We start from the raw sequence: 21899 nt of genomic DNA on the forward strand, positions 1-21899 counted from the left end.
GTGCACGTGTGTGTGTGTGTGTGTGTGTGTGTGTGTGTGTGTGTGTGTGTGTGTGTGTGTGTGTGTGTGTGTGTGTGTGTGTGTGTGTGTGTAACTGTAAAGAAACACACCATCCTAAATACTAGGGTGGCTATGAGTTTCCCACACTCTACAAAGCCCGTCATATCTATACAGCAGTGACGGTGAACTGTTAACAACGATATGCCCAAGGCTGACCGACTGTAACACGTACGTACGTGTGTGTGTGTGTGTGTGTGTGTGTGTGTGTGTGTGTGTGTGTGTGTGTGTGTGTGTGTGTGTGTGTGTGTGTGTGTGTGTGTGTGTGTGTGTGTGTGTGTGTGTGTGTGTGTGTGTGTGTGTTGCGTCCAATCGAACCAGAGTTCGATTGCATTGCATGACACGGTCTCGGCTGATATAATATGAAAGCCGTTACGTCACTGTGTGTGTGTGTGTGTGTGTGTGTGTGTGTGTGTGTGTGTGTGTGTGTGTGTGTGTGTGTGTGTGTGTGTGTGTGTGTGTGTGTGTGTGTGTGTGATCTTTATCTCCAAAACATCACCTGATGTACATGTGTACGCAACCAACAAACTTGGGATATAAAACGTGGAAATATTTATCCTTTATTGGGCTGTCAACATTAGATAGGAAACTGCTTTAGGGCAGCTCCATAAAACTACACAATTAAGCGGCAAAAAAGAAAAAAAAAAAGCGGGTAAAAAAAACCCCGTACAAAACCCGATGAGAAACAGACAAGACGACATGAAAACAAAAAGAGTTGTAAAAGTTGAAAAAAAAAAAGGAAAATAAAGAGGACACACCTGGTAAATGAATTGCAGGGTGAAGCCTGCGTGGATATGGTGCCCAGATTATGATTAAATCAATTATGACTTTTCCATTTACTAAACACGTGCTCTTATTGTCTGCACTTTGTGCTTCTCTGGACTGAGTTCATATTGAACAGAAGAGTAAACAAGACACACACAAAAAAAAAAGAAGAAAAAAAAAAAAGAGGCAGACATTAGTTCATCAAATATTACACATGTGCCTGATATTTACTTTCCATCATGGCAGAAAGGCAGAAAAGCTCTTTTTTGTGTTTTTTTTTTTTTTTTTTGGTCAGTTTTTGGTGTTTTGGAGCTGCTTTGACTCGACAGCGAGTCCTTCACAGGGATTCAGGAGAGCAACAATTGATGAAAAACAACCGCGTTCGGAGAAGCTTGACGACAAACTCGAGAGTCGGTAACAAAATCCCGACTCGCGCGAGAGCCGCTTTCTCCGAAAGGAGGAACGCTGCTCGTTGATATCGACTGAAATGCACCGATGTATCGACCGGACCACCGTGATCGCAAACCTGCTTGAAAACGAACATGTGTTTTCTCTTATCCAGATCACATTTTATTAGCAGGTGTAAATGGAGTCAAAGTGAGTCATGGAAAAAAAGAGCAGAGCAGCACGCTGAAACCAAAGTCCACTATCAGGTGTGCAAAGTGCAGCTACGTGTCTGCAAACGACATCGAGGCATTGTTGAGGAAGCAGACGTATTTTAAAAAAAGCCACAAAAGTACACTTGCAAATACAATCGCTGCTGTTTACAATATACAGAGTTGTCACTTTACCACAAAAGGTCAATTACAACGTAAAGTCGATTTTGTATTTTCTTTTTAGGGAACAAAAAAACTTGTTTAAACTTTGCACACAACCAAACTCCAACTATTGGTGCGTCTGACATTGCTATGAGCTCCCCTTGTAATCAGCGTCTGGCTAAATAATGGAGAGAGAGAGAGACACACACACACACACACACACACACACACACACACACACACACACACACACACACACACACACACACACACACACACACACACACAAGTTGAGTAACAGTAATTTGCTTTCCCCTTCAGGGTAGATTTAAGCGCTTCAAGCTGCGACGTTTTTTTGTCCAAAAGACACCAAATTTTGCAGGAATTCTGGTGGAGCTCGGTTGCATTGTTTCTTCCCCGAACCCAAATGAAGCGTACCGATCCTGTTATTCGTTCCCCAATCAAAGGGCTCAATATATAAGGCTGAGGCGTCATAAAAACATTGTATTGGAGACATTTTATGACTTTAAACTGACTGACTAACTTGATACAAGGACGTGTTTTTGAAGTAGTTCAGCTTGTTTTGTATAACTTTTAGAAATATTCGGGCTATTCAAGAGATATTCGGTGCTTATTTAACTCAAGGATGTCTGCGAAGCGTAAATCAGAGAGCTAAATGTGACGAGCCCAGACCGCTGCATGTCTTTTTTGCATTTTCTGTCTCGGTCCGTGTTTATTTAAAATAGAGGCAAGTGTGCAATGTGTGACTTTCACTCTCCAAATACGGTGCCTCTTTACTTTTACAAACTAGCACTTTTTCTTCTTTTTCTGAAAAGTGGCAGCTAACACACTCCCAAGAGAAGAAAACAAAAAAACTAACAAAAAAAGGAAAATATCCTGAAAAACAGACTCGTTCCTGATGACAAATAAACCACATGCTGCTATCTGATGTCCTACGGTGCTCGGGGAGGGAGCCAAGAGACGGACAGGCTGGCGGAGATCGTCGCTAACAGCCATGCGAAGGCAGATTACTGACGGGGTACGAGCATATGATTCACACACCAGACAACGAGGCTCTTGTCGCGGCGGACAGGTTCGGCGTTGTGCGACGCAGACGCGACACGCCGCTGCACAGCGGGGTGCGCCGGCGGTGCACGCGTTTTCCGTAACGGCACGAGCGCGGTGACGCATACAACGCGGCGCGGGAGGCATCAAAGTGGGCGAGCTAATATCTCTCTCGCGCGTGTGCACGCACACACACACACACACACACACACACACACACACACACACACACACACACATCAAGAACACGGATACAGAACACAGGTTAGTTTGGAAAGGTAAGTGGGTTCATGCGTGGGTGCACAGAGCACACAGACAAAGAACACAGGAATAGCAACCATGCCCACTGCATTGGTGTGTGTGTGTGTGTGTGTGTGTGTGTGTGTGTGTGTGTGTGTGTGTGTGTGTGTGTGTGTGTGTGTGTGTGTGTGTGTGTGTTGCAGATGTCCCTGCTGACTCATAGCCTGTTCGTTTGTCGTTCACAGATTCCTCCTTTCTCCCCCTCAACACCGCCATGTCTTTCTTTCTTTTTTCCTCTTTCATTCTGTCCCTCCCTCCCTCACTCGGCCTCTCCTAAGAGACACAGTCTCCTAGCAACAAAAGCTTTGAGCTCTAAAAATAAATGGCGGGAGTCACGACAAAAACAAGACAAAATATGATTCAATTGCAGAAACTTGCCAAAAGAGTTTTTGAGTTTTGTTGTTGTTGTTGTTTATTTTTTTTGAAGGGGGGTGGGGAGGTATCCAGAGAGAAGCTGGAGCGTGAGGATGCGATGCGTCTGACGGCCGCCTCTCGCCGTGGCGACGCCGGTGTTTAACGGCGTCCTCGCTTTGAACCGATTCGGAGGCCGTGAGATCCCCAGAGACGGATCGGGGCGAGCCAGACAGCACAGCTGACGGAGCGGCCCTCTGACGGATGCACAGCTGAGGGTCCAGTTGGAGGTGCATCTGTTACAGCTGGTGGTGAACGTAATGTGGACAACGGCAGATTCTAGTTGGGACGGAGAACGACCGAGAGTGGGAGCAATAACTTCTTTATTTTATTATTTGAGACACGAGTCTACCTCGTTCCCTTCCAGGCAGAAGTCCTACTATAATGAAGACTAGCCTGTTGTTTTTTTTTAATTTTTTTATGTAATCTCTAAAAATTACTATGTATATATATATATATAAATATATAAGTTGCTGCTGAGTGCATTATTAAAATAACGAGTATTATCAGTACAACTGCAAAGCTTGTGAGACATTTGGCACCTGGCACATGAGGCCGGGCAGCAGGGGAGGTTACAGAGTGTTGACTTGTTATCTTGTCCTTATTGAGAAGGGTTTCAGAATTTTCAACAAATTTCTGTCGTTTTAACAAATGTAATAAATCAGTTGTCCTTATCTGCAGCTTCAAAATTAAATATGAGATTACGGCACAGTTTAATTAGTATTTCTAGCAGTTAAATATTTTTGTATTTATTTAAGTAAAAGTAGCAGTACCTCTCTGTCACCACCAGGCGAAAGTCCTCCATTAAAGTTGTACTTTTTACATTATATTACTGGATAATTATTTATTATACAACATACAGTATTTAATCAGTAGAGGCCCTATGATGGACTGGCGACCTGTCCAGGTATAACTAACGGCAAACTAACTTTACAAGAGTTTGACTCGTTTTAATAAACATTACAAACTCAGCTGAAGGCAGCAGAGAAGATATTTCTCCGTTCTCCGTTTTACGAGCGGCTGAGATTGCCACGGAAATGAGAAAACAGCTGGTTCATCTTCAGGTCAGGTTTGGTGAACTTATTGTCGCCGAGCCCTTTCCCGTTAATCAGCAGGTCGAAAGCTAGACACGGGAACTTGGTTTGGGGGTTGAAGAGTCGGAGCATTTATTCACAGACAAATTGCCTAAACTGTGGACACAGTGCACGGCTACGCTACAGCCTCACCATCACACACACACACACACACACACACACACACACACACACACACACACACACACACACACACACACACACACACACACACACACACACACACACACACACACACACTTGAGCTCCAGCTCGCTATGCACAAAACGGTGTTTTGGGTTCATTCGGCTTAAACACAGTGAAAAAAGCACAAGTGTTATAATAGTAGGAAAAACCCTGCTCAAGTGTAAGTACCTCAAAGTTGTACTCGGTTACTTTCCACCACTGATTTCTACTTTCCTGTACGAGAAGTGCACGTAAAACCATACATGTAAAAACATTGTTCTTTCGTGTGCTTTTACTGGCAAGTGCAACTGTTTTTATTCACACGTGAGCCGTGTAGAAAAGTGTTACCGGATTGTCAACAGGCAAACTTCCAGAGAGCCTTTTAAAATGATTTGGAAACACTTTTCAAACATTATGCCAACATGTAAAAACCTGGCAGGGTTTTTTTCCTTTTAATTATAGAGTGCATGTCACTGGGAACGAGCCCCCCCCTGCCCCCCGGCTGGTCAACGTGCAGCTTGTTTTACAGGCTGGACGTGGAAGCGAAGTCAGTGAAAGCGAAACGAGACAAAAGACAAAAGCCTCTGTGCTCTCTGGCAAACTCGACTCCAGACAGGAAGAATTTCTGATTGTCAGGCGGAGGTGAAACACGGTTTCAGGCCTCGCTGCGTTCTATATATAGGCACGCACGGGGTCGAAAGTGCTCGTTTGCCGCTAGCCTGCGGTCCCGAACCACCTGCGTTCGCCTTTCCAAGAGAAACACGCCGTCCGTGCGGCCGCAATCAGCGAGTTGGACACGCAACGCCGCTTTTCTTTCGCGGCTCTGACGTCACCGCGGTGGGAATCGGGCTCGTAATAACCGATAGCCATCGTTGGGGTATTGTCCAAAAGGCACGCAGCTGCCGAGACCAAACACAAGCGACCTCCTCCGCCGTGCCTCTTTCTTACTACCCCAAGAAGTTTCTTTAACACGCTGTTCCATCTATCCATCCACCCCCCCCCCCCTTTATATTTCCCTCCCTTCCTCCTATTCTTCGGTGGAGCTATATTTATCCCGCTGGAAAGGTCGGTGTGTGTCTGCCTGCAGGGTAATGATTCAGGGGCACAGAGGTAACCGGCCCGGGCTAAATGGCCGGGGCCCGGCTGACTGCTCCTGAAATCTGGATGGGGTTTTATCAGGGATGAGATCAGGACAACACAGAAAGGCAGGAAATAAATGGGTAGAGAGCAGGAAATTGGGAATCTCCGTTGGGCGTAAACGGTACCGGCGTGTGCAGAAAGTCGTATTTTAAAAGGAAGAAACAAATCAACAAATGTAAAAACAATTATGAAAACGTTCCAAACTCAAATCAGCATTGAAATGAAAAACTTTAGGAACTCGAAATTAAAGTATTAAGATAATTGCCTTTAAGACCAAATTGTCTGGGTTTCCACTTTTAACGACCTCTGTGCAACAGACAGTCTAGCGCCACTTTAAATGAGGACGCCTGAGCCTCAAACTACCGTTTGAAAACGCTCTGCTCCTCACCGAGCTGATCTCATAATTACCCTCAAAGGATGGAGTTCAGATCCAAGGAGCCAGCGGCTTAAAGCCGGGGAGGAGTCGGAGAAAGACACGGGAACCAGAAAGAAATCGGGTGGAAATGTAGGAGCGGAGGGCGAGGAGGAGGAAAAAAATAAATAAACATGAGCAAAGCGCAGATCAAAGGAGGGGGGAGGGGGGGCGCAAGCGTCTGCAGGTGCACGGCGTGAACCCTCACCTCGCTCCTCACATGATCCCACCATTACATAAGGCTTATCCAGAGACCGACCGGGGAGGGAGGAGGGTGGTGGGGTCGGTGTCGGGGGGAAAGAGGGGCGATGAACACGAGACAGGAGAAGCATCGAACTCAGAGAAAACTCCGTAACATCTCAGGTTGGGGCGACGGAAGAGATATGAGCTCGAAATGTGACGTCACCCGTTGGTTTGTGAACGGCCGCAATGACGCCTCGAGTTCAGGAATTTGGACGGCGCCATCTTGCTCGTCTCCAGCAGGAAGTGACCATATTTGGGCGAGCGAGAGGTGAGCGAGCGGCGGATTTGACTGATTGTCCCGCCCACCGATAGCTGAAACCTGACTGCGCCACAGGCCTGTCAATCAAACAGACTACCCCCCCCCAAAAAACAACAACAAACAAACAAAACAAAAACATGACTTTCCAAAGCTTATTTTATTCGATTATTTTTAGATGGACCGCCAGAAAACAAATATGAAGGAGTGACTTTAGCGAACAACACCGAGATAGGTGGTGGAGCAATTTTATTAACTGAGAATTTTATGAGACTAGTTGAATGGGAGTCTAGTGGCACTCAGTGGTATTACAACGCAAGCCACTTCTGCATCGGCCTCATTTTCCAGACCCAGTTCACTTTCACATACCGTCTATGGTATTAACATGTTCATTCCCCTCATAAAGAACAAAGACATCTACTGAGTACTATGATGAGTGAAAACAGAAAGCACGAATACAAAATTTGATATAAAAGTATGTGTGAATACTGTTTAATGTTATTAATGGAGGAATTGAGAAAATATTAAAGATAAGACGGGAAGAAAGGACGCTTGAGCAAAAAAACGTCTCCAAAAACTAGATGTATTGACTTCGGATGGAGCTTTTAGCAGCCACCAATAGAAGTGGCTGCATGACTTCAATCAGCCCGCCGGTTCTCTCGTGGTCACTTTCCATCCCGTCACTCGCAGATCCAGCTCGCTGTGAACGATGCTTCCCGTAGACTGTGCACAATCCAAACCAAACAAACCCTCGCCATTCGGGGTGAGCAGTTTTTAGAGACAGCTGCACTGCCGTGTCCTCCGGTCTGCAGACGAGAGACGCGGCAGAAAGTAGGGAGTTTTGACCGTTTGCCACGGAGCCGTTACGCAAAGCTTTTAAGTGTATAAAGCGTCTCTACTGCGACCGAGACGGCCAAGTCACTCTAATCTGAGACAAAGCGGACGGCCCGGACTCAGCCAGACAGAAACCTGTCGCGTCCCGGAGAAGTCCAAAGCACCTTAGAGGCAGCCAAGGCTGTGATTAAGCTGGCCCTGGGTTTGTTTGTGTGTGTGTGTGTGTGTGTGTGTGTGTGTGTGTGTGTGTGTGTGTGTGTGTGTGTGTGTGTGTGTGTGTGTGTGTGTGTGTGTGTGTGTGTGTGTGTGTTATTATACTGAGGTATGAGGGGAAGCTCCTGTTGCATTCAGCAGGCCCTTCAGGGTTACACAGTTGATTTAAAGATGTTACTGTGGTCACTCATCTGCCCATCTCTTTCCAGAATCTCGTGAAAACGTATAATTAAGTACTAGCAGCCCCGATGGGAAGACAAAAAACTGAACAGATTAAATGCGAGAAAGCAGGCGATCTTCAAAGGAAAGCGGCATTACTGTTGTGTTAATGAGAAACAAAAAAAAATAAAAAAAATCCTAAACAATCACATCAGTGATGATCTCAGAGCTCAAACTTCTATCTCCTAATCCGCAGCGCCTCAGCCAAGGCTGGAGACGTATCAGCATCAGACCCATTTTCCCAGAGAGGAAGAACACGTACATGCGTGTACACGTGCTCCTAAACTCGTCTGAGCACGCTCTCCTTCCACAAAATGAAAACCCTGTAAAACATTCAGCTGTAATGAGCCCCCGGCCACCTGACTGCCTCACTGGAGCGTACTTTCTGCATGTCATCGTGGAATTTGGTCAGAACTGTTTGTAAGAGAGAGAGAGGGAGAGAGTGTGTGTGTGTGTGTGTGTGTGTGTGTGTGTGTGTGTGTGTGTGTGTGTGTGTGTGTGTGTGTGTGTGTGTGTGTGTGTGTGTGTGTGTGTGTGTGTGTCACTAAGTGAGAAAAGAAATACAACACCGAAATAAAGACGAGAAAGATATGACAACTTTAGGAATGAACCAAGAAGGTACAGATTTGGTTTACACACACACACACACACACACACACGCACTTTTAACATGTTTATTTGGACGTCAGATAACGGCTATTTTAATTATCGTTTAATCTGTTAAGCTATTTTCTCCATTAATCAACAAACTGTTTGGTCTTTAAAATGTCAGAAAATATTCACTAGTGTTTCCCAAAGCCAAAGTTGCAGACATAAATATATTGTTTTGTCTGGACGAACAGTCCACAGCCAAAAGATATTTTCATGATAACACCATACCAAGATCCTCCATGATAACGAAGTGAACCAGAAAATAATCACATTTAAGAAGCTGGAATCACAGAGTTGAGGCATTTTTCATTGAAAATAATCAAAACAATTTGTGATCAATTTTCGGGCAATCAACTAATCAATTATTCTACTAATTGCTGCAGCATCTGATGTTTATGATACATTGTCTGTCTGCAGGAAACGAGGCGGGCCTGATACCCTGCAGAGTGGAGTCAACCAGTGTTAAGCCCAACAAACCAGCCGGCTCCACAGGCAGGCGGTTGCTTAATAACATCAGACCAGGCAGTCGGCTGGCAGAAAGAACGAGACCGCCACACTTTAACTGGAAGCCTTTGTTAAAAAAATCTCAGAGTAAGAACTGGGCCTCCTCAAAGTGTCATCAAATAAGACGTTAAAGCTCTTGTTGGAGGAGGAAGGGAAAGATCCATAGACCTGGAAAAGAGTGACCTTGATTCCCTTTTCATGAAATAAAAGATGAAATCTCACGTGTTTCCCTCGGAAGTATTTACATAAAGATCCAGTGACATGATCAGATAAGGTGTTCTGTACTTGCTCCACTTTCAACGGGGCCCAATGTCGTAACTCCAGCCATCCACGCGCAAACTTACAAAACTGTTAACTATTAAATGAGAAATAACGCGTGTAAACAGCTTGTAAGGGAAAGCTGTCAGAAACTGACGGAGGCCACGATGGAGCCGGAGTGATTTGCAGAGCGGCGGTGGTGTTACTGGGGGGATTCAGAGCCAAACTTAAATATCTGCGTTTAAATCTGGCTTCTGTGTTGTGGTTTGGTCGCCAGACTACTTTCATTTTCCTCCAACACACACACACACACACACACACACACACACACACACACACACACACACACACACACACACACACACACACACACACACACACACACACACAGCGGTGAGGCCAACGACGCAAACTTGGTGACTTCAGCTATTGGACTGAGCCATGTGAACGCCGGCGTGCACGTATAACCACACGTACACGTGTCACCGCAGCCCAGAATAGGTCTGCAGCTCCAAATCCAGGGAGCTGGATGAGTGACTCATTCTCATAGTCCCTGCCAATCAAATTTCATCTCCTCTATCCGCCGCCCCGAACCCCTTTCAGCATCTTTCCACGCAGACAAAGAGGCTCCACTGTTGATTACAACAATGCGAGAGGTTCGGTTCGGGGATGAGACTCTGATACGACGAGAGAGAGAGAAAAAAAAAGACGAGCGAGAACAAAGAAATGACAAAGCATTTCTTTCTTGAAATAAATTGTAAAAGGTATCTTTACTCCCTGGAGGTCATAAACTCTTCGGTCTCAGCCACTAAAGTAATCACACATCGACTTTTATTACAAGAGGTTGGCAACAGCAAATATCAGACAAGAATGTGCATATTCGACGACTGATTAACAACTGGAGTCCAAGACCGTGTCTTCGATAGCGTTTTTTCTTTTGCATAAAGTTTTACTGTCTTCAATTATTGAAGATATGACCGTGTATGGCACGACGCACTCAGTCCTTAAACCCTCCAGTTGGATGAGGAATAAAAGCTTCAACACAAAAGGAAGTGAGAAACTTCCCGTGCACAACAAAGAATTCGCAGTAGCTGAAATACAATATGGAGATACAAGAATGACACGACCGATTCAGACACCTCACGTGGGCCAATATCAACACGGGGCGAGTACAAATTCAACGCCGACGCTTTTTTCTTCTCAGTGAACATCTGACCTAACTCGCAGTGTGACACTCACTGAAACAACTCAACTGTAAACTGACAATAAAAATAAAAAAAAATTAAAAAACCAGAGTCGGCAGCCAGTTGTGACCGAACGAATGCAACTCGACTCAGATTTTTAAAATGACATCGAGAAAAGTCTGTGTATTAACTGCAGATTGGTCATTTCATGATCGACACCCGGCCCGCTTAATATCAAGTACAGATAAGTGCAGGAAACTGGAGCTCTTCAATAGTCCAGATAATCCTCAATGAAAGTACTTTGAATCAGGTCTAATTCCCCAACGTGTTTTTCAGCCTTTTGTTTCTCGCCGTTGTTGATTAAGTCGTTTCTGGAGACTCAAAGTCAAACTGCTGGTGAATATCAGCCACCTGGTAAAATCCCAAACGCCTCCGTCGGCTCCGCGTGCTACCGCACAAGGTTGTCGCCGAACAGAAAGAAACCTTTTTCCTTCTCAACTCGAACATGAATTGCGTTGCTGCCAGATCGCTGTGGTTTTCGACCTGCCACTCACCCGTCCTGGCCCATATTGTTTATCTTCCACTTGTGGCTTATAGTACAATCACATTGACAGTAATTCGCTGTGGATGTAGTGTGCGCCCGTGAAAATTCTCAAGATGTTAAACAGCCAGCACGGGACTTTCTACATGTGTGACGTCTGGGTGCGTTAGTCAGCCTTTCCTCATTGGCAGTCGCCGCGGTCTTAATTCCTCTATTGCATTAAAGTTGGATCTTCCCGTCTCTAGACAGAGCGGCTCGCTCCCTGTGTAAAAAACATTAAAGACAGAGGCACGACGGCGTCACCGCAGGGAGATGGCAGCCCAAATGAGCACGCCACGCTCGCGTGCTGCAGTGAGAAAATTAAAAGAGTGTGTGTGTGTGTGTGTGTGTGTGTGTGTGTGTGTGTGTGTGTGTGTGTTAATGCAAGACAGATATCACCCCATTTTCATGGCACGTGGGGGGTCCGAGGCCCTCCTAATAAAGTGTGCATGCTGCGAGTGAGCGAGATGAGTGAGTGAGTGAGTGTCTGAGGGACTAACTGACTCTCAATAAAAAGCGAGACCCGACTCATTCATCACGGGGCTTTTCAAACGACCTGCAGGGACACCAAATGGGTAACATGAGTGAGAACCAAAACGGCTAGTTCTACTTAATAAATCCAACGTGTAATAACGTTACTCAGCGGTTAGCGGTTCTGCATTCTTTTCTCATTTCGGATATTTGTTTCATTCGCGTCATCTAAACCGGTATGTGCACGAAACCCATTACGCCCGCAGCTGGAGGTCGGTGATGAGCGTCAGCGCGGCTCGAGCGCTGTGGGTGATGAAGAAAAAAAAGGACAGACGGGGGAGAAACGGCAAACTTTAAGTTTATGGCTCGCTGATGGTGCTGACCTGATCAAACGGGGTTACTCTTATCACTAATATAATTTATGGTCGCTACCTCTGAAGCAGCCAACAAGACAAGTCCAAACCTTTCAGTCCCGTTCGGCTGCTGAAATGATGTTGTTACGCTTGGCAACGCAAAAAGGTGGATTGTAGATTAGAAATGCAGAGCGGCGTTTGGCTCCGTCACTGCTGTTGGGTCAGACTGAGCGGCTAAAGTCATTAACATTTTTTTGTACGGCTTTGTTAGTTACAACCAAACACAGGAACCGGCCACCGGTCGGTGTTATGTGACCAACTAGTGGAAAGATGCCATCGTAACGCAGCCTGTAACCGCACCCGGTGTCTTCACATCCTCGCCTGCTCATTGATCGCTTCCTGCTTTCATCTGCCCAGATACAGAATATGTGCGGCAGCCTGCTGGCTGTACATTGTGTGTGTGTGTGTGTGTGTGTGTGTGTGTGTGTGTGTGTGTGTGTGTGTGTGTGTGTGTGTGTGTGTGTGTGTGTGTGTGTGTGTGTGTGTGTGTGTGTGAAAAAGAAAATGAACGTGTACATATTTGTTATGGAGAGAAAGGGTTCGCTGAACTCTTGTTTTCGTCTGAATGCGGGTGTGTGAGAAGGTGAAGATGTCTGTGTGTATGTCCACTGTATTTGTGTTTCTGTGGTTGGGTGGGGAGGGTGCAAAATTTTTATTTTTTTAAATAAAAGTTTTCAGGCAAGTAGCCTTCCGCAAACACAAACATACATTTTTTTATGTGTGCGACGGTGGCGCACAGGGAGTCACATCAAACATAAACACACCACACACGGATTCCCAGGACGAGTTATGACAGCCATAAGGGAGCGAGAGAGAAAGCCACAGGCTTCCCAACAGACCGATAAGTGGAGCGAACACAACCGAGGAAGATTGAAGCCACCTCGTTCTCCAGCTTGCTCATCTTCCTCCGCAGACCACGACAGGGTTTCTTAACACTAATGGTCCCAGACTAAACAAACGACTGCTCGCGAAAACCTCCCCGTGCTCCATTCGACTTCACCCAGCCTAAATATTACGCAATTTAACTGTATATTGTGTCATTTAAAGGCATTTGAACTGTTGCTGCGAGAAAATTCAAATGTGGCATAAGTCACCGTGCTGGTTTCATCTCATTAATCTAGACTCAACGAGTCGCCACTGAAAAAAAACTGTAGTGAATATATCCGTAGTTCATGACATCAGTTAATTGTTGTATAACCCGGAACATCACTGAGCTCTGACTGACTGTTGGACAACTTTTTGCAAATTTGAATGATAATTGAAGAAAAAAACCATCGTCAAAACAAAAAAAAGATTCATGGCTACTACTTGTCCTCACGATCATCGATCTCACAGGATTGAATGACAAGTCATCAAATACCTGCGATGCCGACATGTCGTGGGTATAAAGTGTGAGTTCAGGGTTACTGCTGCTGTTGAAGCAGATCCTTCTCCGTCTGCAGTGCTTAGAAACCAGGAGGTCCCTTTCATACACAGAAAATATGTCAGACTGCTAGTTGCAGTCAGATGTGTCTTTGTTTTGGATTTAATTACTTTGGACACAAGGACACTTTTCTGAGTGACGACGTCTCCTCTCGGTCTAGAGAGCACTGCCAGTCTTTTTGTCAAGCACACGCATTCTTGTAAAAAAAAAAAAAAAAAAAAAAAAAAAAAAATCCTTTACGCTTGTTCATGTTCAAGAAATCGCGCTTCTTTGGCTGGAATCTCGCTACGCTGACGGAGTTCCTTTGATTATTCACACGGATTACAGAACCCGCATTCCTTGTTTACATGACAGTCAGGGAATCGGGTCCCTGCGTGAAGTCTGTGAATAAGACGAGACCGAAGATGGTGCATCGGGTTAACTGTGACCTGATGGCACTTTGGGGCTGGCACTCACCAGATTTGACTTCCTGCGACTTCTTTCACTTCCCCAAAACTTTCATACAAATTCTGACGTTTCTCTGCTCAAGTTTCAGGTCCAGATCGAAAGCACAAATCATCACAGAAACACCGACACCACAGAGAACTGAGACGCACACAAAACTGTATATTCCCACAGTTTGGTTTTAGCCATACTCTTAACAGGCCTTTGCTTTAGATTTAGAGATTTAGGTTGGCATCCGACAGCAAATTGAGATTTGAAATACTTATTTATGAGAACATGAATAAAAATGATCTAAACGTGTCCAACCGAGCAGTGTGGTCTAAAAATGCACGTGCGATGCCAACAAGGACCGCGGCCGGAAAGGTCTGGACTGGATCAGCCCCGTTCAAACAGCCACCATAACCAAACTGAGCTCTTTTTTTCTCTTTCTCACTGCAACCTGCTGGCAGGATTTTCCCTCAGTGGCTCTCGAGGTGGTCTCTCTGGGAGAAAATGTCTCCGATTCATTTTGCATCATTGTACAACTGGCTTCTAAATTAGCCAAATTTCCACTGCTATTGCGATGTATTGCCAACGAATGCCACAGTTGGGACTTTACGGCATGCCAATGCTCCTATTTTATTGTACACTTAACAGATGTTGCCACCCACTGTAGGTCACTCTAATTTCCTGGCAGGCTACCTCTCGCCACTCTTCTTTGTTAAAAGCAGACTCCCTCAAAAAAACAGATGGCATTAGGTGGATATTCTTTGCTCCAACACCAACTTGGTTGTAACGACTTGACCGCCAGCACTGGTAACGTGGGCGGTATTAGAGAGACCACACCTAGTCGGTGCCCTTCTCCTTTCTGCAGTGTGTAGAGGGCCATAAAGGCCACCTAAAACCAAACCAAGGCAACCCTTCCATCCCGTTCTCGGTCTGCACAAAGCACAGACGATAGCCATAACAATCTCCACACCTCCAGCCAAAGAAACAGCCACAGACAATACACAAGTCTACCTCTACACCTTGTGTCTTTCTCAGCCTTGGTTTGATTCAAAAACCTCCAGAAGGAGCTCCAAGGACGAACGGTGTACAAATAACAGTCTGCATTTTATCAAGGTACTCAGAAGGATGACACGATAAATCCTTGAGGTTTATGTGCATTTTGTACAGCTGTAATGATCAAACTTCGTGCGAGAGACTCAACAGCGAAGCCGGAAACCACGTATCCTGTCAGGTGTTTCGGAGATATCTGTCCTCCTGCAGAACTCTTCCTTATCTGCCCAGCGGAGCGAGTACGTTGGTTCCACTTGACCTGGTCCGCCCTTTCATCTGCTCTGGTGTGTGTGTGTGTGTGTGTGGGGGGGGGGGGGTTGCAGCTGTCAAGGAGCCGACACAGATTCGCTCAATCATAAATACTTACTGATACTGAGCCTACAGGCCCACTGAGGGAGATAGTTAGAGATGATGAGCACATTCTTTGGAGTAAAAAAAAAAAAAAAAAGTCATTCTGTCTGCACTTTACGAACGACAGTGCACAGATAAAGAAGAGGCCTGCACCTTGTCCAAGTCGGGCTTGTGTTTCTGCTTATTGACGGCTCCAAAGCTGGATTCCTAATAGTGAAGTTAAATGGAAAGTTAGTGCTCAGATAAATGTTTGGCCTCACAGGGTTCTTCCACTAGGTTTCCTGAGCTCAGGCTGAGGAAGACTGAAGTGTGAAGCTCAAAAAAAAAAAAAAAAAGTGTCTGAAAAAAACAGGTATTGGTGGTTGTTGACGCATTTCGTTTTATTATTCCCTGCGAATATCTGGCCGAGTGCAGACTCTGTGGCATCACTTCAAGAATTCTTTTAGTGCAACAATAGCGTCTGACAATAAAAAAAAACGGACTGAGCTATACAAGATATCAAGATAAATGTCAGGTTTTGGTGTCAGCCTCTCAATCATGGAGCAGAAGCTTTCTTTCAAACACATTTTCAACAGATGTTTTGACGATCACACAGAAGAACTCATCACTGAGGAGACAGAGACAACGACATCTCCCGTAACACACAGCAGGCCCGTGATACACTGCAGGCAGAACAGCTTATTTAATCTCCACCGGAAAAACTTTTTCTTTATTGTTATTGCTTTTCCATCGACGTGTGCAGCCCACAGCTGCATTTTACAGGTTCAAGCACAGTCTATGGGCGCTGTTAAAAACCTCACCTGGGCATCGTACTAATTGCAGTCGGGGCAGATGAAGCGGGTCCACTTCACGTCGAGTGTGTACAAAAAGTGGAAATTACCGCAGTTTGTCAAAAGCAACTGCCGTGCAGCAACATTACAAATTGATGATTCCTAATGGTTTCACAGCACAAGAGGATGGATTATGCTTTTAACATTTACCTTGCAGCTACAACAACCACTATAGTGCCCGTAGGCAAATTTAAAAAAAAAAAAAAAAAAACTAAAAAAAACCCAACTAAAAAGTCCACATGTGCCTGCTGAGAATTTTTTTTTTTTAAAAAGCATCACAGCTCAATAATGGACGTCTATCAACGCCCATCTCCCCGACGGGACTGCCGGGCTTTCCTGTGCGTGAGGCTTTGGGTGTTTGTTTGGCCAGCATGTCCCGACTCGAGCAACCTGTTGTCTGCTCTCTGCACTTCGCACGGGTCACCAAAGCCACTGTGCATACACACTTCCAGGAAAAGAGGGCCCCCGCTGTAACTGAACGAGATGCTCGCTGCAGCGCTGACCTGGGCTGCCACTCGACTGCACGCCAGAGAAATGCTGACGTCACTCTGCTGTCGTTTTTTCCAGGGTCTGCTTGCCCGGGCTCGGCTCAGTAGTAATCAGGGATGTGATCGGGTCAGACCTTTGAGTCGACCTGATCACTCACGGTAACCACATAATGGGCGGAAAAAAAAAACAGGGAAAATGTACATCCTGTGAGACACACCAGCTTTGAGGGCTTGTTTTTTTTTTGTTTTTTTTTTTTTAAAGGGGGGGGGGGCTATGGCATCATTCAATGTCTATTGGAGAGACCTGAGAGCAAAGTTGCAGTGGCAATAACAGTAATGAGCTCGCAACCTCATAAGCTATATTTTGTGTCAGTGACCGCTAATGCTACCAAACATACATATTGACAATAACTCGCTAACATTATAGCTACATATGTGGAAAATGATATATTTTGATAAATGGCAACTAAAATGTAAACATGCAAACAAACAAAACATTCCCTGATATCCTCGACTTGGCCCACAAATATATCAAATGCTCCGACTTTCCCCGTCTGGAAACACGAGGGGTTCCCCACTTATAATATATGATCAAATAATTGCAGGTATCACCAGCGATTCATTTTTTACTTTTATTTTTTTCACACTGCAGCAGACAAAGCGCCCATGACTGCATCTCCACTAAATCACCCAGAGACAGAGTGTCCTTAAACAAAACCTGAACAACCACACGGCTCTACAAACTTTCCCAACTTTGGCCTCGACTTGTAGCGTAATTGCGCCGTCTCCGCTGCCAACGGTATAATTCAGTATAATGGTGAGACAGCGTCCTTCCCGAAGGAAACCAAGGGGCATCACTTTTTAACAAAATGAGCTTGCGGTTCATTAGCTTTGGTCTAACCAGTGTTATTAGAGCTATTTGAATATGCATAAAGACGTCTCGTTGTTCTTCCTGTAATTACAAAGGGCTGAGTCAACTGCCCGCAACCAAATGGTCTTCCTCAAGGGCAATTTGGTCTCGCTGGTAAAAGTCAAACACTCACTTTGTTGTGACCACATCAATGTCAGGTAAGACCGCACAGTGACAGACATATGGGCACACACTTTGCATGCTATGTGTGCATGAACACACACACACACACACACACACACACACACACACACACACACACACACACACACACACACACACACACACACACACACACACACACACACACACACACATTTACACTCACAAACACATAAATAAAGCTCACGGTCATAAACAGCAGCCTTGCCCTTACCAGACTTAACACTAGCTAATTGCTCATGTATGGCTCCTTTCACTCCCCACACACACACACACACACACACACACACACACACACACACACACACACACACACACACACACACACACACACACACACACAGTAACAAAGTGTGCAGGCTTGCTGGTCCTGGCTGTCTACAGCTGTGAAGTCTCACATGTGGCTCGTTGTTGATATAAGGAGTAACACAAGCGGAAAATTGGAGCTGGTGCTGGTGAGGCCAGACTTCAGACTTCCTGATAGGAAGAGCGTGGAGCTTGACCCATATATATATATATATATATATACATTGCATGTGGATACAGATCAGGGTTCCTAAATGGGCCCTTTAATATTAGCATGGGTCTCCTTGTCATATACTTATGTCACTGCTGAAGATACACGGCTTCATTTAGAGCCGTGACGCACCAGCGCAAAGAAAGAAAAAAAAAGCTGCTTTACTTGAATTCCTAGAAACTAAAGGAAGTTTGTATGAATCACACGGTAAAGACTGAAAAACAGGAACCGCTGAAAACTTAGAAACCAAGTTGGCTTTCAACTAAAAGCTGAGCCGTCACACCAAAAAACAGCGTGAACTCCAATCTGTAAACGAAAAAGCACAAACAAACCTAAAAGGAATTCATAGTGAATTAAACCCATGTGCCATCTTCTGCTGCATGGCACAAAAAACACAAGGCAGTTTAATGCAAAATAACCTAACTAATGTGATCCTCTAGATAATGGGAGTCATTAGGAGAGAATACATCGTTCAGAAGTTTGAAATAAGCTGCACGAGTGGTGCTCTGGAAATAAAGTGGTCACTTTTGCATATTCACAATCTCATTAAACTTAATTTCTCCAACAGTGTCCTCCAGTTAAAAAACGTTGAATTGAATGTTTGTGACCCACAGACAAAAAAAAAAAAAAAAATGTAGTTCAGGGTCTGGTGTAAATCAGCGAAGTAGAATTGATTGAAAAAGCTTGTTTAATATGTCCTTAACCACTAAATATGGTCATTCAAACTTAGTTCAGCACTTTATTTCCTCACTATTACACCCATATAGCTACAGAGAAGAGATCCAGTGCAAATGTTTGCTCGTGTTTAGGTTATCCACGACTGTTTTGTGATATAAAAAGTTATCTCAGGCTGCACAGAGATCTAAAAGTCGTATTTCTAATTATGATGTTGTGTTGTGGCGAGGCTTTCCCTTCTGAAACATCCATTATGGGTACTGGATCTCTGCCTGCCCGAGTTCACCACAAAGCACTTCTGACTAAACTGAATTTAAGAGCACCTAAATGCACAATGGAGGAGAAATCATAACCTAAGTCTGGAAAATCATAATCATTTCATTGAAACCAAAAAATGAGTGGAATTTATAAAAAAAAATTTAAAAAAAATAAAAAGCAGGGGGCTGAGATTTCTGGGGTTTAACTCCCATTTAATTTCCCAGCGAGGCTGTCGACTACACTGGAACCACTTGGCTGCGGTTCTCGTGTGTCAAGGGTCAAACAGGTTTACTTACAAAGGGCTTAACAGGAAGCAAACAGGACGTAATACTTTGTAAACAAAGAGATGAAAATATGTTTCCTGATTTATTCTTAAGAGTCCACAGCAGTGTACTAACAGAGAGTGTTTTAACCACCTCAGCAAACCACAACACCACCCCCCCCCCAAACTTATCAACTGCAGTGGCATTGAAGCCCCCCCCCCAAAAAAAAAAAAAACCTTCAATCCAATCATGTAGCTGCTTTCTGTCTTTAGACTTTGATGTAGGTGATAAAAGGAAATGTGGGTTGGCTTCATCTTAAAATAAGTCAAAACGTCAACTTTGTTTGCTCTATAATCACTTCCTTGTGAATACAAATCTGTTAAAAGCTGAATAAACTTCACATTTAAGTGAATCTAACCTGGCCTTGATCCCCGGACCTGCACATAAAACCTCCAACTTTATTAAGCTTCAAAAGCACATGGATTTTAACACGATGCTCCATTTTTCCGCAGCAACCACTTTGTCAGAGGATCCTTCTACGGTGTCTTTCAGGGAAAAACAATGAAATATATCCTTTATATCTTCGCTGTACTTTTGTTTTTGTTCTCAGATGAGGGGCCGCAGGGACAGTGTGGGTGCGTTACTACCATCCAGCACTCACACCGCCAGTTGTTGCGTGTGGATTTAATGATGCGTGGCGTTATAATTTCAAATTGTTTCACTAAATTTGAGTCATCCCGCACGGGAGCACCAACATCTATCTCCCCGTTACAGTCGCACCTCGGCCCCCGACCCCTGACTGCTCACCACGGCTCCGGCTTTCACTGTAAAACGCTCAGTTTCAGTTTTAAACTTAAATGTCGTCGAAATATAATGTTATAAAAAAAAAAAAAAAAAAAAAAAGTAATCTGTGGTTCCCTTCGCTTCACATTAGCTGGAAAAAAAAAACACCCACCACGGTACGCGAGTGGGACCGACTTTCTCGTGTCGCCGAAACAATAACAAGAGAGTCCGGATCCGCTTCAGCGCCATAATTTTGTCCCACTTTCCCCCCGGAGCGGAGAGTTTGTTAGCGTGCTAGCCAGCTAGCCGCCGAAGCTACGCTCGCTGTTGTTTTCATCGGAAGAACAACAGCGAGCGTCCGAAAGGAGAAAGAAGAAAGAAAGAAAAGAAAGAAAGAAAAAGAAATTAAAAGAAATTAAAAAAAAAAAAAAAAAAAAAAAAAAGTTCATTTCACGAGTGCGGCCGTCAACTTACCCGAGTCTGCCGGGGTTTTCATCTTCGTCGTCGTCGTCTTCGCCGCGCTGCTTCGCTCACTTTCCCGTCGCCTCGTAACTTTAGACGTTGGTTCGCTTTTCTCTTTTTTTCTTTTTTAGCCGAGTTAGCTCGTGAAGTTAGCCGCGACACCCCGCTCCTCCCTCCGGTGTTGTTCTCACGAGCGGCTCGTCGGAGACAACCTGCCCGACGACGAGCTCGGACTTTAGTTAGTTAGTTAGTTAGTTATTTAAAAAATAAAAATTAAGTTGAAAACCTGCCCGCTAACTTCGCGTGGATGTTTTTTTTTTTTGCTTTTTATCACGACACATCAGCGTTTGCTCAAAAAAAAAAAAAAAATGTTAAAAAAAAAAAACAGAAAAAAAAAAAAAAAATTACAAAACTTTAGTGCCGGAGCGTTTTGTTTTGTAACGCGGAGCTCGTCGGTGCGGGAAGTCTCCCTCCGGAGGGGAAATCCAGCCGTCCGGGTCTGAATGGCGCAGGTCAAAGTTTGGAGGAGTCGCGGTGCCGTTGTTCGGTGCTGGAGCAACGGAATGCGGCGAGTCTAAATGTTCGTCCCGTTTGTTGCAACGGTGTCGCATGGTCGACTCGTCCTCCACATCATCATCATCATCATCTTCATCATCTTCATCATCATCATCCTCCTCACCGACGGTCAAAAAACAGCGGCGCTTTCAGAAAGGAACAAAAGTACCGGAGCCAACTCTGCTCTTTCTCCGTCCCTCTCTTTCTCCGGCTCAGACTTTTTCTTTTTCCACTCGCTCGGAGACTTCGTGTTCTCTCAGCCCCCCCCTCCCCTTCCTCTGGCGGGGTGTCGTGTTTCGCTCTCCTCCTGCCACACGGGGCCGCCCACGCTGACCCACGGAGGGAGGGAGAGAGGAACTTAACGCCCACATCTTACCAAAGATCGTCTATGTGGGTTTTTTTTTTTTATTGTTGTTGTTGTTGTTGTTTTTTAAAACTATTTTCCCTTTAACGATCAACCAAGTGAGTTTTGGAAGATGTTTTAGGATTTCGTGGGCGCTAAAAGCTCCATCGAGGGTTAATTTTAATAAGTCATATACTGTATTTGTAATGGCCCGTGGATGATTAATCATACGCAACAACACAATTGATTGTCAGTTTTAACTGAGATGGAACATTTTTGCATTTAGCATCAGGACGCAAACAACCACAACTGATCAACAACAGAGGATTATAAAAGCATCAAACGTGCATTGGGAACTACAAAAGCTAGCTTCCACTGAAATATAACAGGTTTATTTGTTTTCA

General features: G+C 44.8%; 1 protein-coding gene across 1 annotated transcript in view; it reads right to left on the reverse strand.

The window, feature by feature from the left end:
• Window positions 1-20982, reverse strand: part of erf (Ets2 repressor factor) — a 32382-nt gene extending 11400 nt beyond the window's left edge. The window contains 1 exon segment of the mRNA XM_069719128.1: window positions 20610-20982. Within this exon segment, the coding sequence (XP_069575229.1) occupies window positions 20610-20631 (22 nt within the window). The 5' untranslated portion in view covers window positions 20632-20982.
• Window positions 20983-21899: the final 917 nt, after the last annotated feature.

This window comes from Brachyistius frenatus, unplaced genomic scaffold (assembly GCF_029030835.1).
Source record: "Brachyistius frenatus isolate BFR_SWC_R1_liver_20210118 unplaced genomic scaffold, ASM2903083v1 Contig_207, whole genome shotgun sequence".
Classification (NCBI taxonomy): Eukaryota; Metazoa; Chordata; class Actinopteri; family Embiotocidae; genus Brachyistius; species Brachyistius frenatus.